Source organism: Zeus faber, assembly GCF_960531495.2.
Source record: "Zeus faber genome assembly, chromosome: 1".
NCBI classification, from domain to species: domain Eukaryota; kingdom Metazoa; phylum Chordata; class Actinopteri; order Zeiformes; family Zeidae; genus Zeus; species Zeus faber.
This window is the reverse complement of record NC_137193.1, coordinates 12,142,220-12,157,539: the sequence shown is the minus strand read 5'-3', so window position 1 is coordinate 12,157,539 and position 15,320 is coordinate 12,142,220. Positions and strand designations below refer to the sequence as shown.

Here is a 15,320-nt window from a genome sequence, read left to right as displayed (position 1 = left end):
GGGATGTTGTCAGTGTGTTTTGGATTATTGCCAAAAATAGGTTCCGTGGCAAACATAGGGATATGACACGTACACATTTTGTGAGAAAATCTTCACAAACGAACAGCGTGTGAGCCTTTATGGTTTTTGAAGCGCGAATGCAATCGCCGCGTGTGAAAAGCTGACGATAGGCGAAAACGAACTACACCACGGTCGCATGATTTTAACGTCACCACCGCTACGGCGACCAGACGTCACAGTGTTACGCTGAATTCTGCACGCGGCGCCAAATAAGGCGTCCACGTCTGAAGTTGAGTTTATAACACTTTGGGTTCGAAGACGGTTGAGACCAGCTCGTAGTGTGGGCTGTTTCGACACGGTTACCAGCTCGTAGTGTGGGCTGTTTCGACACGGTTACCAGCTCGTAGTGTGGGCTGTTTCGACACGGTTACCAGCTCGTAGTGTGGGCTGTTTCGACACGGTTACCAGCTCGTAGTGTGGGCTGTTTCGACACGGTTACCAGCTCGTAGTGTGGGCTGTTTCGACACGGTTACCAGCTCGTAGTGTGGGCTGTTTCGACACGGTTACCAGCTCGTAGTGTGCGCTGTTTCGACACGGTTACCAGCTCGTAGTGTGCGCTGTTTCGACACGGTTACCAGCTCGTAGTGTGGGCTGTTTCGACACGGTTACCAGCTCGTAGTTTGGGATGTTTCGACACGGTTACCAGCTCGTAGTGTGGGCTGCTTTGACGCGGTTACCAACTTGTAGTTTGGGATGTTTCGACACGGTTACCAGCTCGTAGTGTGGGCTGCTTTGACGCGGTTACCAACTTGTAGTTTGGGATGTTTCGACACGGTTACCAGCTCGTAGTGTGGGCTGCTTTGACGCGGTTACCAACTTGTAGTTTGGGATGTTTCGACACGGTTGCCAGCTCGTAGTTTGGGCTGCTTTGACGCGGTTACCAGCTTGTAGTTTGGGATGTTTTGACACTGATTCCAGCTCGTAGTGTGGGCTGTTTGGACACGGTTACCAGCCTGTAGCTCAGCATTATTAACTCTATAGGGTTAATTTAAAAAAATGTTTTGTTTACGTGCTCGTTATTATATCCCACCCCTCGACCGGTGAAACCAATTCAGAAAACCCGTTGACTCTCAGGTCCGGGTTTTTAGGACTCATTCCTGCACCACTCTATGCAGTAATTGCGCGACACTAGAAGGCAGTTAGATGCTTTTTATTACACAGAATTAGGATAAATAACGTAACCTCTGACTCGCCGTTATCAATTAGGAAATTAGGTGCACATTGAACAGAGGTGAAAACCTGGAAAGAAGAGTCCACCACTCAAGGGAACGAACGTTTCCATTGTCTGAGTCCAAAGTTAGAATTACAGACGGCAACGGAACAGGGATGTGATCTTGTGGGGGAAGAAAAAGCGAATCAAACAAACAAGAATTTCAATCGCCTCTGTTTTGTTATTGTTAAAGGCACTACGAGTAGTTTCCCCTCTATTAACCAAACGGTATTCAATATTCCTGCAAAATATGACACGGTAAATATAACTTAACTGCAAATAATTTGTAAACCGTTATTTGTCGAAGTCATTGTCTCCGTGCGACAAGATGCGATGGGTTCTGAGACGCAGCTGCTTTCGTCCACAACGACCGCTCGATGTGACAAATTCCAAAACAACTTGTAGTGCCTTTAAGTATCATTTTCTCAGCATTGCCCTTTTTTTTTTTTCTCCAATCGTTTCCTGCTACTTGTCTGTATCACATCCCTGAGAAAGTAACTGGACCCTTTGGTGTCGTCTGAACAAAATTAGCCCTATATGGATGCAAACCTCACAGGAACCAGAAACCATTCATTACTCATACCTGCTTAAATCAAAAAGTGCTACATGAGACGTACTACCATCTCTAACCTTGCGGCCTGTTCAGTTCACAACTTGTACAAACACACAAACTTCTAGAGTACAATGTAGATGGATTAAGACGTGTAAAACATTGACTTGACTCTCAAAAAAGAAGCTTAAGATTTAACCAGTGAAGATTAAATTTCAAACGCTGTTTAAAAAAAAACAAAAAAACGACAGCGTTGCCCGACGTTTCAAACAGCAGAGCTTTTTTACGGGCGTTTCAGACACTGATGAACTCAAACCAAATCCTCCGATTAACATCAGCCGTTTCCGCCACACAGGCGGATCCGGGCAGTTCGTTCCTTAGAAAACATAACCCCCCCTCCCTCCCTTCGTCAGGTTCCCAAACAAAACTTATTTCCAATCAGTTTGACACAAAAGTGCTTGCCTTCCTTCCTGTAATAAATATGGAGTCAGCCCCTGACAAAACCCTACTTGATCCTGATGTCGGAAAGCGGCCCAGGTTATCTTTCCTGATCAGTACACGTACAGTACAAGTAGTGAAGCACAGTCTCATGCGGAGCGATTCCGACTGACTCGGTACAGTTTGATAACAGTCACATGCTCGGTCCTCCGACACCCGAGCGTGCGCTGGTGACGTGGAGCGCTCCCTGGGGTGGAGTTTACATAGCAGCCATCTTGCTGGCCTCTCGGACCCCGCTGAGATAAGCCCCAGTCACCGTCTGAGGGAAGTGCCGGTTGGTTGCCTGGTGGGGAGGGGGGTAAAAAAAAAAAGATACCATACCAGCAATTCCAAAAACAAATATTTTTTTCCCCTCTGTTTACGAAAGGTCCTGATACCAAACAAACTCACCTCGCCAGCGAAAAAGAGCTTTCCCTGCACGTCCTCAGCGATGATGTCATAGGCTTCTCCGCTGCCCCCCGTCTTCACAAAGCTGTAGGACATCTGGGACCACATGTCTTTGCTCCAATGTGTGACAAAGTAATTCAGAGGCTCCGGGACCTCCTGTCAGAGAAAGCCAAATAGGGAGGATCACATTTATAGAACATTTTCCCCAACAGGGATGAATATGGAGGACACGGTGTGATTCATTTCAGGCACGACAGCAGAATTAGTTAAGCATACAAGGACCGGTTTAAGTAAATGGCAACATTTATAACAAAAAGTGAATAAACTAAATTAGATCACAACGCAGGCAAACTGAATGAAAGACTGTACTGTGTCACTGAGCTACCTGTTCTTTGAAGAGCTCACGTAGGACCTTCATGCACTCCTCTGCCACCTCCTTGTCCTCCATCTTCCGGATCGCAGGGACCGCGTCCCCACTGATAACAGACATCAGGACAGACTGCTTCCCCTGCGGGTGGAAACTATTAAAACATCCTTCCAAGATAATGGGACTGCCTCTGTAGCCGACAGGAAATGTAAGGCTTTTTTTTTTTAAAGAGCGGTGCCTTTCAAACTTTGTCCCGGTGTTAATTGAGGAGTTGTTGACGATCATTTTGTGAGGTACTTGAGCGTACAAAGAGGGTGCTTCTGGGACGTTCATTTTTTTTAAATGATGACCCTAAACTGAAATGTATTTATTATATTATAATTGAATTCCTTTTGAAGTGAAATGCGCATGAAAAATATGAAATTTGTATGCAAAATATATTTTATATTTTTGAAAACTTCTCAATGATCAGTGGATCGATTAGAAACGAACCTGTGGGTCTATGTCATAGAAGACACCAAACATGCCCCTCTTGTCGGGAGCGGGAGGAATGTGACCAAAATAGTCTGCTCCTTGGATTTTACCCTCCCAGAATCTGTATGGGAACTGCAGAGCAATCTGGGAAGTTGGAAAACAACATTTTATTAATCAAATGAGAGAATTAATTCATCAAAGGCATAAGTCGACTACGTTTCTGCCGACAGGACAGGGTGATATGGCATAATTTATCACATTAGCCACAATAATTCATTTCAGGTGTTTAAAATGTTTAGATTTGAGCCAAATTTCTTAAAGTAAAACTCTCACAACTATCCACTTAGCCACACTGGCAATTCCGCACGTTACAGCTATATGTGCATTATTAAACACAACATATTGATGCGTTGTTACATAGCTACTGTTTTAGTTGCACGTTACCTTCTCGATGATCCCCGCTCCCAGACTGTGGATGGCTTTGAGCTTCCGCTCTGGAAGAGGAGGGTAGAACTGAATCACGTTCTTCTGAAGCAAAGTCAATGGAACTGTAACAAGAACCTGTAAAAAAGAGAAGGGAATAAGCTCCGACAATACATCTTAAAAAAAAAAAAAAACAGGTTCATGTTTATGTACAAAATTATGAAATACAAAGTCTCAAATTAGGCCACTGAATGAAAGCGCCTCTTTGATTGCATGAAAACTCAAATTCAAGCCACCGTTTAGACTTTGCAGTATGTACATCTGCAAGAAACAAGTATCAATAGTTTCACAGGGAATAGTTGTGAGGAAAAAAAAAAAAAAAGTTTCAAAACAGAGGTGTCAGTGGCTGCGACGGGTACCACCCCAAGGGGGCACCATTACAACGAGAATTGATTGAGAGCAGTGCTTAAACTGAAATTGACCAGAAGAATGTTCAAGGTTTCCCGATGAGTGATTTTGATTTACGTCTGCCAGCCAATCAGAGAACAATGAGAAAGTATTTTTACAAAGGACAAAGAATAATAACACTGTTATATAACCTCCCCACTTTACCTTATGTGCTGTCAACTGGGAACCGTTGGAGGAGGTAACTTTGACAACATCACCTGAGTAGTCGATAGCCTGAACCTAAAGAGCAACAAAATCATTTGAAGACAACAGCTATCATTTCCTTGAGAGGATTACTCCGGATGACCGACGGCCGAAGAGGTGAAATGAAAAAGGTCAAATAGATTACCGGACACTTGGTACGGATGTCGAGGCCCTCAGCCAGTTTGTGGAGTAAAGTGGCGTAGCCCTTTGTGAGTAGTGTGTGGTCTCCTGAGAACTGAGCAAAAAACTCATTGTGGTCCCAGGATCTTGCCGACACCTGCAGAGAAAACACAGCGGAGGAGGACTGGATGAGTGGCGTCCAGTTTGGCGTTGCTCGGCACATCAGACCAAAACAAGTCAACATAACTGCGTGTCGTGCATGCAAATTAATAGCAGGAAGCAAAAATGTGTCTTGTGCCCAGTTAAACTAAAATGAGCAAAGTAAAAGAATAAAGTAAACTAGAATACTCTCCAGGACAAATTTATAGTATCGCTTAGATGGATGTTCCTCATTTTAAATTTAATCTATGACAAATGTGTTTTTATTCAGTGATATTGCTTTATGAATGTCTATTGTTTTTGATATTCTTGTACACCCCATTATTATTATGTTTCTTTATTTGACTTGTATTGTTCTCACATTCTTTTTTTTTTTTTTAACTTTTAACAAAAGATAAAAGAGTGGAAAATGCCCACTCCAGATCTCTGATCAAGAGTAGACAACAAAGATTGAAGATGGACGTGGAACATAACACAGCAGGTGGGTTTTGGGGAGTCTAAGGACCTGGTCCAGGGTGCTTCCGCAGGCGTACTCTAGGTTGCTGAGGTGGAATTGTAAAACCTTCTCCTCCAGCTCACTGAACTGGATCCCAGACTCCTGTAGAAAGTTCTTGTACACTTCCTGAACTTTTTCTGCAAATGTATAAAAACAACAACGCGGTGAAGGATGTAGCTTTAAAAAAAGAAACAAAGAAATAAAAGTACAATTTGCTTATTTCCATGTGAAAACAGCTCTTTAAAACGACACCCATTGCAGATTTTTCTTGTAACTGACTTAACCAACGTTACCTGTTCTTATTGTAGGCTATGTTGAAAGACGGTTCGACTTCTACTAAGAAAACTACTAATTGTATGTAACTTGAAAACATCTCAGGGTGGAGAGCTAAATCACGCAAAGTCATCTAACCCCAACCTGCATGAGTATCCTGTGAGGTGCATTAACAGGGAACCATGACGTTTCTAATACCCATCCCGCAACAGCATTGCAAAGTAACATAGTAATGAAGCCGGCAGGAAGGAACGTTCCGTCAAGTTCCCCTAAGTGAAGTTCAGATTAAAAAAAAAAAAAAAAAGGTTCTACTGTGAAAGCGCCGCAGCACCTCCCAGCGGCGTGTCCTGGTTCTGCGATTTATCCTTCCTCCACTCGGACACCACGTCCAGGATGGCGTTGAAGTGGAAGTCCATCCGCTTGTCGATGGCCGGGTCTGTGGCCCGTCCGCCCTCCTGGAAGAGGTCGCATCGCTCTCCCAGCTTGTGCATCTTGATGCCCATCTGCACACAAAGAAATAAAGAGTTTCAAATTGAGTTTCTTATAAATCTGGTGACGGAAACTTGCAATAATACAATATGGTGTAGGTCAGCGGGCTGTCCATTCAGCGCTAGAGTTCTAATTCCACATGGAACTGTCGCAACGAGAGGCTGCCCACTTTGAAAGGGACACGCTTCTTTCATCAGAATCCCTGTGGCGCCACGGGAACATCAAGACAACAGACATCGGCGATCAAGACAATTACCAGAGGGCGCCGAAAAAGACTATAGCAGCTGACGTATCGGCCCCACCCGTTGTTCCCAACTCACACCTCCTGGACGCCTTCCCTGCTGTTCCACAACAGCAACCCGCAAATGGCCGGCTCAGTGACTGTGGGTTAGTTTCACAAGAACATTTGCATTCCTCAAACCTGTGTTTCCCTAAGAGCAAGATTGGATTGAACGGATGTCTTAATCAATGTGTAATCACTATGTCTCTCCGGAGGTATTTCCGTGGAGAACGATAATACTCTCGACTTTGAGGGACGAGAAATGACAAAATTCCAAATTTCAATTCAATCTATAGTTGATACCTCCCCCTCACAAGAACATCCCTTGTGGGTGTTTGTGTTTAACTTCCTTTAATTCCCCTTATCTTACCATATTATCAAATTATTTTATCATAAATAAACATTTATTGTTTGATTAAGAGGTATTTGGGTATTTATCTGATACTGCGTGTGAGAATTTCTCACCGGAGGACACACGACCCTGAAGAATACCGACCTTAATCGCCGCCAGTGTGGCCATAAAAATACTTTTAATTTTCCAATTTTATTACACAATTGGTGGCGCCCAACTAAACTATTGATATTAATCATAGGTCCTCTTCAAGCCACACTGTGATCTCGATGAAGAATGTAGCATTTATGCAGATGTTCCTGTCAAAAGGTATTTTACACTTTTTCAGCAAAAAAAGAAGGCATCTTCACATTTGTCTTATCATTATAGAACCTGTTTAAAATACATATTTTTTAAGTCTTGAATATAGGTGTGGTACAGTTAGTTGGAAATTCACAAGTCACAGAAAATAAAGCCTTGAACCCCTAATTATTATTTTCCTGTGGTACTGAAGCAGATCATCAATTCCTCAAGATAAGGACGTCTGCCAAAAGAACAAACCTCTCCTGTTATCCAATTCCAATCTTTAATTCAACCATTAGGAAGGGCGTTTGGCAAAGGCTTGACCAGGCGAGCAAATAACAATATCCAGACCGATCCACTGGAAACGTCTCACCTGCTCACACATCAGAGCGATCGGGTTGTTCACGCAGCCGTTGACGATCTGAGCTCCTCGGCCGACAGCGACTCCCAGGGAGGTGTCGTCCCACACCCGCCCCCCGATCCTCTCCCTCGCCTCCAGCACCACCACCTGAAAAACATGTCACTGCCAGGTAAGGGCTCCAGCTCGGGGTGTGCGAGATGACGATATTAGATCGGGAACGACTGAAATGTCTCGACGATCTGCCTTTTCGGAGAGATCGTTAGTGTTGTGCTACAGTGCACACTCTGTTGCAATTCTAACACACGCACACACACACACACATATATAAAAAAATAAAAATATATGATCTCAAATAAAACACACTATTTCTATTTCGAAACGGGTAACGCAGACGCGCAGCAGAGAAAATATGTAGCGTTGAGGCAGATCCAAATGAGTCGGCTTTGGCGGTTTACGTTGGGAGCCGGCTCCCGAGAGACGACAAATCGCTTTCCTTAATTTTTTTGAAAACTAATACGAGACAGAATAATAGGAAGATCCTGTAATGCATTTGTTAAATACCATCCAGGAACATCTCACTTTGGTAATAACATTGCGAGCCAAGCATGGTGAGACTTTGTATGCTGTGGAAGTCATCAGTAATGTGTGTAATATGCTCCAGTACCGGCTGTACCGACATTAAATTAAATGCTTTAAAAACAGTAGTCACTCCATAGATGAACTACAGATAGGATATAGATCAGATAGACTAGATATAAATATGTATTCAGTTATATCTTATCATTCAATGTTTTGTACTTTAATCTATGCATCTTTCTCCATCGAAACCTTTCAAAGTATTTAATGGTTGAAAAACAAATAGTTTTTTCTTTTTTATACTACTGCCCAGCTTTTCAATGACACAAATACCTTGTGTCCTCTCTGACGCTCTGCCAATTTACCTGAGTGCCAAAATTCTGCAGTTGCCGTGCGGCAGCGAGCCCCGACGCCCCGGCTCCAATGACGATCACATTCTTCTGCAAAGGTGAACAAATATGTCAGTGGAATGTCTGGGTTTTGAGCCCAAGTGTTTGTTGTTGTTATTGTTGTTGTTGTTGAGGACGCACACGCACAGAATGGTATCTCTCGGGGAGCAGTGGCTGTTTGACTGCCAGGACCCCGGTGTTGATCAGGCCCTTCCTGGTCATGAAGTGCAGCACCCGGTCCATCTCCTGCACGCAGCGCACGCGCACCAAGCCGCGTACGATGATGTGCGGCGCACACTTCTGTGCAGTCAGTGCCTCCTACACAAAAATATGAGCTTCAAATGTGAGTATTGAGTAACCTGTTGTATCTGTCGTTTTATTACGTCTATGTATTTTTATATTCGCTTTTATTCTTCTTTTCTGCCTTATGTAAAGCACTTTGAATTGCCCTTGTGTATGAAATGTGCTGTACAAACAATCTTGCCTTCCTTAAACCCTGAAAATCCTTTGTTGTAATGTGGCGGCTCGTAATCTGTACCTTACAGTTCCGATGCCAGGAGGCCAGAATGAGGTTGCGCAGAGCCAGGTACATGGTGGGATCCCGGGAGAACTCTGGGAACTCGTACAGCTCGTCCAGCTCCATCATGTCTGGCCGCACGCACAGGGCCTTCCCACACTCGTTGGGCTGGTAGAAGGGCTGGAAGTACGGACACAGCCCGGGAACTGAAAATCACAAGAACAAATAAATTACATAACATAATAACATGGCCTCTCCGTGAGACAAAACCATTGATTGAAATTAGGGCTGGACAATAAGTCGGCAATTGCATATATGTATGACCGTATGTATATGCGTTATGTATGTATGTGACAAATAATCTCTTGAACTTGGTATATTATTGTTATCATAATATGAGACGAGCTATCATCTGGGATTTTGGTTTTCATAATATTATGGTATAGTTAACTATGGTCTTTAAGGCTGCGTCAGAGTAAAGTTATGTTCATTTTCGGAACTTTCGCTTCTACCTGCTTGGTCATAATATCCACATTACTGATTATTGTTTCTCTGTGTGTAAATATCTAATGAAAGAATCAATATATCTCATCTATATCAAGGTATTCAGGTTAAATATTGTGGCATTTGATTTTGTCTATATCGCCCAGCCCAAATGGAAAGGCATCCAGTGTGGGTGTTATTTCTGGAACTCACTTTGAGGCTGCACGGCTCGACAGTGCTCCGCTCTCAGCTCCGTCTGGGCCACAGTGCTGGTGGAGCCCGAGGGGCTCATGCCCACGCAGTCGGGGTAGTAGGCAACCAGGAACGGGCTGGCAGGACTATCCTTGAACAGCGGCGGCAGGATCAGCATGGAGTGCCACCAGCTGTCGATGACCTCGGCCACTCTCTGTGTGGACAAAAGCACGGCGGAATCGAAGATATCGAGGAATCAAAAAACGAAAAAGGATGCGCCCACGATTTATTCTCTCACTCCTCTCCTGAATCGGAACGTAAAAACAGGTAAGGACGTGTTCTAGGTTTAGGTTTTAGGTTTTATATTAGGTGGAATGCTTAATATGATGACACTGACAACACGGTTTAAAAAAATAAAACGTCAAAGAGCGATGGGACTCACTAGGTCTTCTGGTTGTGAGCACTGGTCCGACCCCTCGCTCTGCGAACACAAACATCAAGAACATTTCACGGACCACGCCAGTCTTCGCTTGACCTACGCTTGGTTTCAGAATACCTTATTAAACTTTATTTTCACTGCTGTAAAGTAATCTCTTGATCTTGAACTACTGAATATTTCCTTTACATGGAGGTCTACTGTCGTTCGTGTCGTTCCCTCGTACCTTGACGTTGTTGAACTTCATGCCGCAGCGGTATGTCGCCGCCTGGGAGGGAGTGAGCTGGATCTCTTTGGTCAGCTGCCGCCACTTCCTACAGTCTGGTTTGGTGCACTGAACCTGAAAGCAACGCCATTCCAAAGAAAAACTACTGTGAAAACAAGAGACTACGAATCAATCTTTAGGAATAATAAATCATTTTCAAGTCACCCACTCACGGAGAGACACACATCAGTCCACAGATCGACATTTGGTCTTTGTACAGGGACCTTCACATAACAAGGTTCAGATTGATGAACTAAGCCGTCCCAATTCACACCAAGAGTGTCACATCACGTGGCGTGGTGGTGGGGGTGGTGTGTGTGTGTGTGTGTGTGTGTTGGGGGGGTGAGGGGTGCTATTTTAGGTTAGGTTAATTTATTTTACGTCTGCTTATGGAACGGTGTGGAACGAAACCTGTGCGGAATGGGGACACTTTCTCCGTGACTCTCTCCCCGATCACCCCCTCTCCATGCGCCGAAAATAATCGTAACGATGTGACGCACTTGGTGTGAATTGAGGGTAAACCAGGGCCTGACACTAACTTTGAGTGGTTGCATCAGCTGTTTGTTGGCAAGGCTGACCAAATGGTTTCTGCATGTGAATCATTTTATAAACCGGTGATTATGATATTATATCATTTGAACCGATATTTCAATTTGAAGAAAGTGATGGCAAGATGTTTTGTTATATTACATGTCTTGTTTTGTTCAGTTTGAACTTACAACATTTTCAATTTCTAAACAGATAGTGAGATGTTCTTTTTTTTCCCCCTTTAATTTGAAAAGTGGCCTACAATGGGTAATGAGTGCTCGACGCAACGGGGCAACCCTTAATGCTGAGCCCTGCAAACCCACAATAAATAAGTAATTTGAAGTAAAAGGGAGGGGACCGCCTAGAAGAGCATTTTTGAAACCATAGTGGTCTGTGGAGCCCATTATGAGAAGCAGCATCTAAAGAAGACCTAGCGACGTGGACAATTTACGAGACTCATTCATCGACCCGGAGCTTCACGCTTACCCAGAATGGCAGCTGCTGATCCGCCATGAAAGCTTTCAGACTGGGCTCACTTTTTCCGTTGCTGGTCCACACTTTCTTCCAGGACGCAAACGTCTCGTAGCCGTCTTTGTGACTAACATCCCAGACGAATGAATACAAAACACAGTGAGCACATTGAATTGAAAGCCAATGTGTTTTCCCCTCCAAAAAGAATGATGTGGGACACCAATTGGCAGGGTCGAAGTGACAAATTGTCTCGACAACACATTATTTATTTGAAAATATATTGAATCCACCTTCGACGAAGTAAAGCTATCGGTCTCCGTAAGATATAAATATTTTTTTACCTTCTGTAGTAATGATCAAAACACTCGTTGCAGAAGTGCTCCCCGCATGACAGGTGGTACCAGCGAGACGTGTACCCATTTTTAGCACACCTGCGGACATCCAGACCGGCGTTTAGGGCAGAGGACGACACAGCCATTCAAAGTCGCCGCCTCCGCAATACCTAAGACAGGCACGGCACGACAGCAGAGGGAAACCTTATACCTTTCAGACGCGCTAGCGAAGCAAACCGGGTACGTGGCGGAACATCCAGCTTTCTCGCATTTCCTGTACTTCTTCTCAGCCTGGTCGTCTTCTTCCTCCGTGTCGGTGGCTTTTCTTTTGCTCTGAAACAACCAAACAGCCAAAGCTGTGTCATCCGCCAGCATGGGGAAGGAATCCTGTGTCACAATTCACAAGCAAATGTGAGGAAATCCACAAATCTGGATTTGTAGTTTGTTTTTATATGTGACAGGTCTTGCGATCGCGTCACATCGCGGTGGGTTGGTTGGAGCGGGTGCACAGCCTCAATCCTGGAGGGGAGTGCCATATCTATGCTTTTGTGTTTTTGCATATTCACAAATCTTAATACAGATCCAGGGATATTATCAAACGTATTTGTGAATAGTCACAGAAGTCCTTCCATACGAACATACGTATTTCCACGGAAGAATATTCACCTCTACGACCGGGTTATTGTGAGGATCATTTTGAGGATTATTTGACAACTGCTTGGAGTAGCTCAAGACTAACGATTCGAGACCAGTCATTCAAGAGGAATATCCTTAGGAAATCCTTTACTGACGGATGATTGTGTTCCTTCAAGGTCTCGGCCTAAATTGACGAGCAAATGCTGAAGTTTTGTATGTTTACATATTTTTAGCAAATGCATTGTATGAATTAATTATTATTATTATTATTATTATAATGATAAGCAGATGGATATTTTGGCAGACCTGCCCAGGCGGGGGGTTGTTGGTGCGCTTCACTCTGACGTTGACCTGCCTTCCAGAGGAGCGGAGCGACTGGCCGTCGCCAGGTGAGTCTCCCGAGCTCCTTTTCTTCCCCCGACGAGCGCCAGACGCACTCCCAGGGTAATCTAGAGTCAAAAACAATGTTAGGACCCGAGCAAAACAGAAAATTCAGCAAAGGCTTCGCGTGCCGATCCATACCATTGGCCAAATTGGCCGGTTTATGCTATCGGACGGTTAGAACTATTGTTTTCTTTTAACCTCTCTTTGATGGCCACTTTCTTTTCTCAAAATGACGCCGTCTTCCGGCCGTTTATCCCTGGTCACTTGAGGTGGCGTGGATAGCTTTTCATCCGACAGAGGGTACTGATTTTTTGTTGAGTGAATGTCCATCCATAATGGACAGGAAGTGGCCACAACCAGCTCCGCTCTATCCAAATCACGGCGGCTGCCTTTCACTCACTCGCACGGGCCAGATCTCTGCGTTCTCGCCCGGAAAGGTGGCGGACCCCGCCGCCAGCCATGGAGACAGCATGCCGAGGAGCGACATACACTGCCGCTAATACACTTTGAATGACTGTGCCAGAGAAATAACGCACTCAACATATATGTATTGTGTTATTTTTACATCAATAATATCACGGATTCGCACTTTAATCCACATCCACAGCCACATGGGCCTTTTGTTGTGGTCATTTGGAAGACCTTTAAATCGGGACTGGGTGTGCGGACAGCGTGCGGACGTAGCGGCAGAAGATTAAAACGAGACGTCGAAACTTGGACTTGACATTCAGAGACCCGCGTTAGCATAACACTGACATCTTGGCTTGGCAGCTAATTAGGACAGCGGTGATGCCATTTAAGCAGCTAACTGAACAATAGCGGGCTGTCAGACTGACCTGCGTCCGTCAGCATGGCTGGCTGCTCCGCGCCTTCAGCCTCGGCCTCTGCTCAGCGCCGTGTCAGATTAAATCCAGAATCTTTATTTAAATGGGGACTTTATTCGCGGACCGAAGCGTGTGACGGTTGGGAGTGAAACCAATGCGGTTGTGTAGCCGTGCGCCGCTTCCTAAGCTGTTTGCCGCACTAGCGCCGGCTACTGGACTGGAGGGCAGAGGGAACTATAAAGTATTATTATTATTATTATTATTATTATTATTATTATTAAGGTTATTATAAAAAATATTAATGTATAAATAGATAGATGAACAAATAAATAAATAAACTAATGCAATAATAATAATAATAATAATAATAATAATAATAATAAATACGCAAATAAATAAATAAATAAATAAACATTTATATCTGAATGTGTATAGGTCTGTTTTTAAGTTGCACTTATGTCATTATCAGATTTTTATATTTATTCCTACACATTTATTATAATGTATTTTAAGCCTTATATAAGGCACTTTGAAATGCCTTGCCCATATCCCCACTTTCCCCGGACACCCGATGATTTATTGTGCTTTTGTCTTTGCCCCGTTTCACATTTATTCCCCAAAAACTGGTTAAATGTTTTTTTTATTTGCACAATCACACTTCCCACTTAGATAAAACATTGTGTTTATGGGGCCTATACCACTCTGTAGTAGCAGTCAATAAGCGCCTCAATTCATTATTTCTTATGCTTCCTTCAAACTGTTTGCCTCCCGTGACACAAATAACTTGACATGTATTCATTAAACAAGGCGTTTGCATATTTTATTGAAGCATGTCGACATAGATGGTAATATATGCACTTCAATATTTGAACATGAATTGCCGATGATCAAAATGAAAACACAAAGCCTACTTATGCACCCATGCCCAAATCTTTGGCTTTTTTCGTCACAAACCAAAAGACCCTTACTATTACTACAACTACTAATGATAAAGAAATAATAATCAATCAATAAATAATAACATACACACTCCAGGGGGCCTCATCGCCCCTGCGCACTGTCCGGTCCGAGAGCGTCGCGGCCGGGGTGAGGGCGGGGGAAGCCCCGGCGCTCCTGCTGTACGATGAGCTGTTGTGTCAGATGGTTGTTTCTCTGCTCCGTATTATTGGCTATTCGTGTCACATGGTTGTTTCTCTGCTCTATTATTGGCTGTTCGTGTCACGTGGTTGTTTCTCTGCTCTGTGTGATTGGCTGTTCGTGTCACATGGTTGTTTCTCTGCTCTGTCCTCGTTTTTTTCCGATGCATTCCAAGTACTTGAAATGCATCATGGATTCGCACAGTTTGTATGTTACGACTTCCTCGAATCCCGCAGAGTAAGGAGGGAAACAACGCCGCATCTAACACGGGGACAGACACGGACAGAATGCCTTTATTTACAAAAAGAGCAAAAGAGAAAACAAGCAGGGAAGACAATAAACAGACACCTACATCCACACAGTTTGCAGAGCGAGACCACACCACGCAGATCGCACGATGCAAATGCGCGCTGGTTCTAACGAGACCTCAACCATGTCCGTGGGTCCAGCAGGTGTCGTGTTCCAGACACTTTTAGCCCGAAAAATGCCAAAGAGAATAATTATAATATAAAAATCCGAACAATAACGATAGGGATGGAACCCTACATTTTGTTATTATTATTATTATTATAATTATTAATATTATCATCAATAATAATAATAATAATAACAATATAATATAATGTAATCATTAATATTATTAACGGTTTCTGAATACATAAATAAAACATACACTTACAGAAAACATAAACAATTGGGCTCACCATTCATTTTGACA

General features: G+C 43.7%; 1 protein-coding gene across 2 annotated transcripts; it reads right to left on the bottom strand.

Annotated features, from left to right (window-relative positions):
* Positions 1–1,201: 1,201 nt before the first annotated feature.
* kdm1b (lysine demethylase 1B) lies at positions 1,202–13,611 on the bottom strand. 2 transcript variants are annotated; one of them, XM_080003864.1, is made up of 21 exons: positions 13,478–13,611; positions 12,564–12,706; positions 11,833–11,954; positions 11,631–11,720; positions 11,305–11,416; positions 10,252–10,365; positions 10,032–10,070; positions 9,611–9,803; positions 8,936–9,120; positions 8,539–8,715; positions 8,374–8,448; positions 7,445–7,579; positions 6,000–6,171; positions 5,405–5,532; positions 4,766–4,897; positions 4,582–4,656; positions 3,991–4,107; positions 3,565–3,690; positions 3,091–3,213; positions 2,709–2,861; positions 1,202–2,601 (listed from the first exon to the last, which is right to left on the bottom strand). In XM_080003864.1, exons 1-21 carry the CDS (start codon positions 13,491–13,493, stop codon positions 2,518–2,520), a joined length of 2,511 nt encoding a protein of 836 aa, XP_079859990.1. In that variant the 5' UTR covers positions 13,494–13,611; the 3' UTR covers positions 1,202–2,517. The 2 variants fall into 2 exon arrangements, with proteins under 2 accessions (XP_079859990.1, XP_079859991.1); XM_080003865.1 differs by having other exon boundaries at positions 8,545–8,715.
* Positions 13,612–15,320: the final 1,709 nt, after the last annotated feature.

Bases quoted from the DNA above. Each gene is read 5' to 3' on its own strand.
- kdm1b (XM_080003864.1), bottom strand. The intron at 7,580-8,373 runs GTAAATTGGCAG...CATGTTTTTCAG, and splicing joins TGCAGAATTTTGGCACTCAG to GTGGTGGTGCTGGAGGCGAG. The intron at 3,214-3,564 runs GTTCGTTTCTAA...TTCCACCCGCAG, and splicing joins TCTATGACATAGACCCACAG to GGGAAGCAGTCTGTCCTGAT.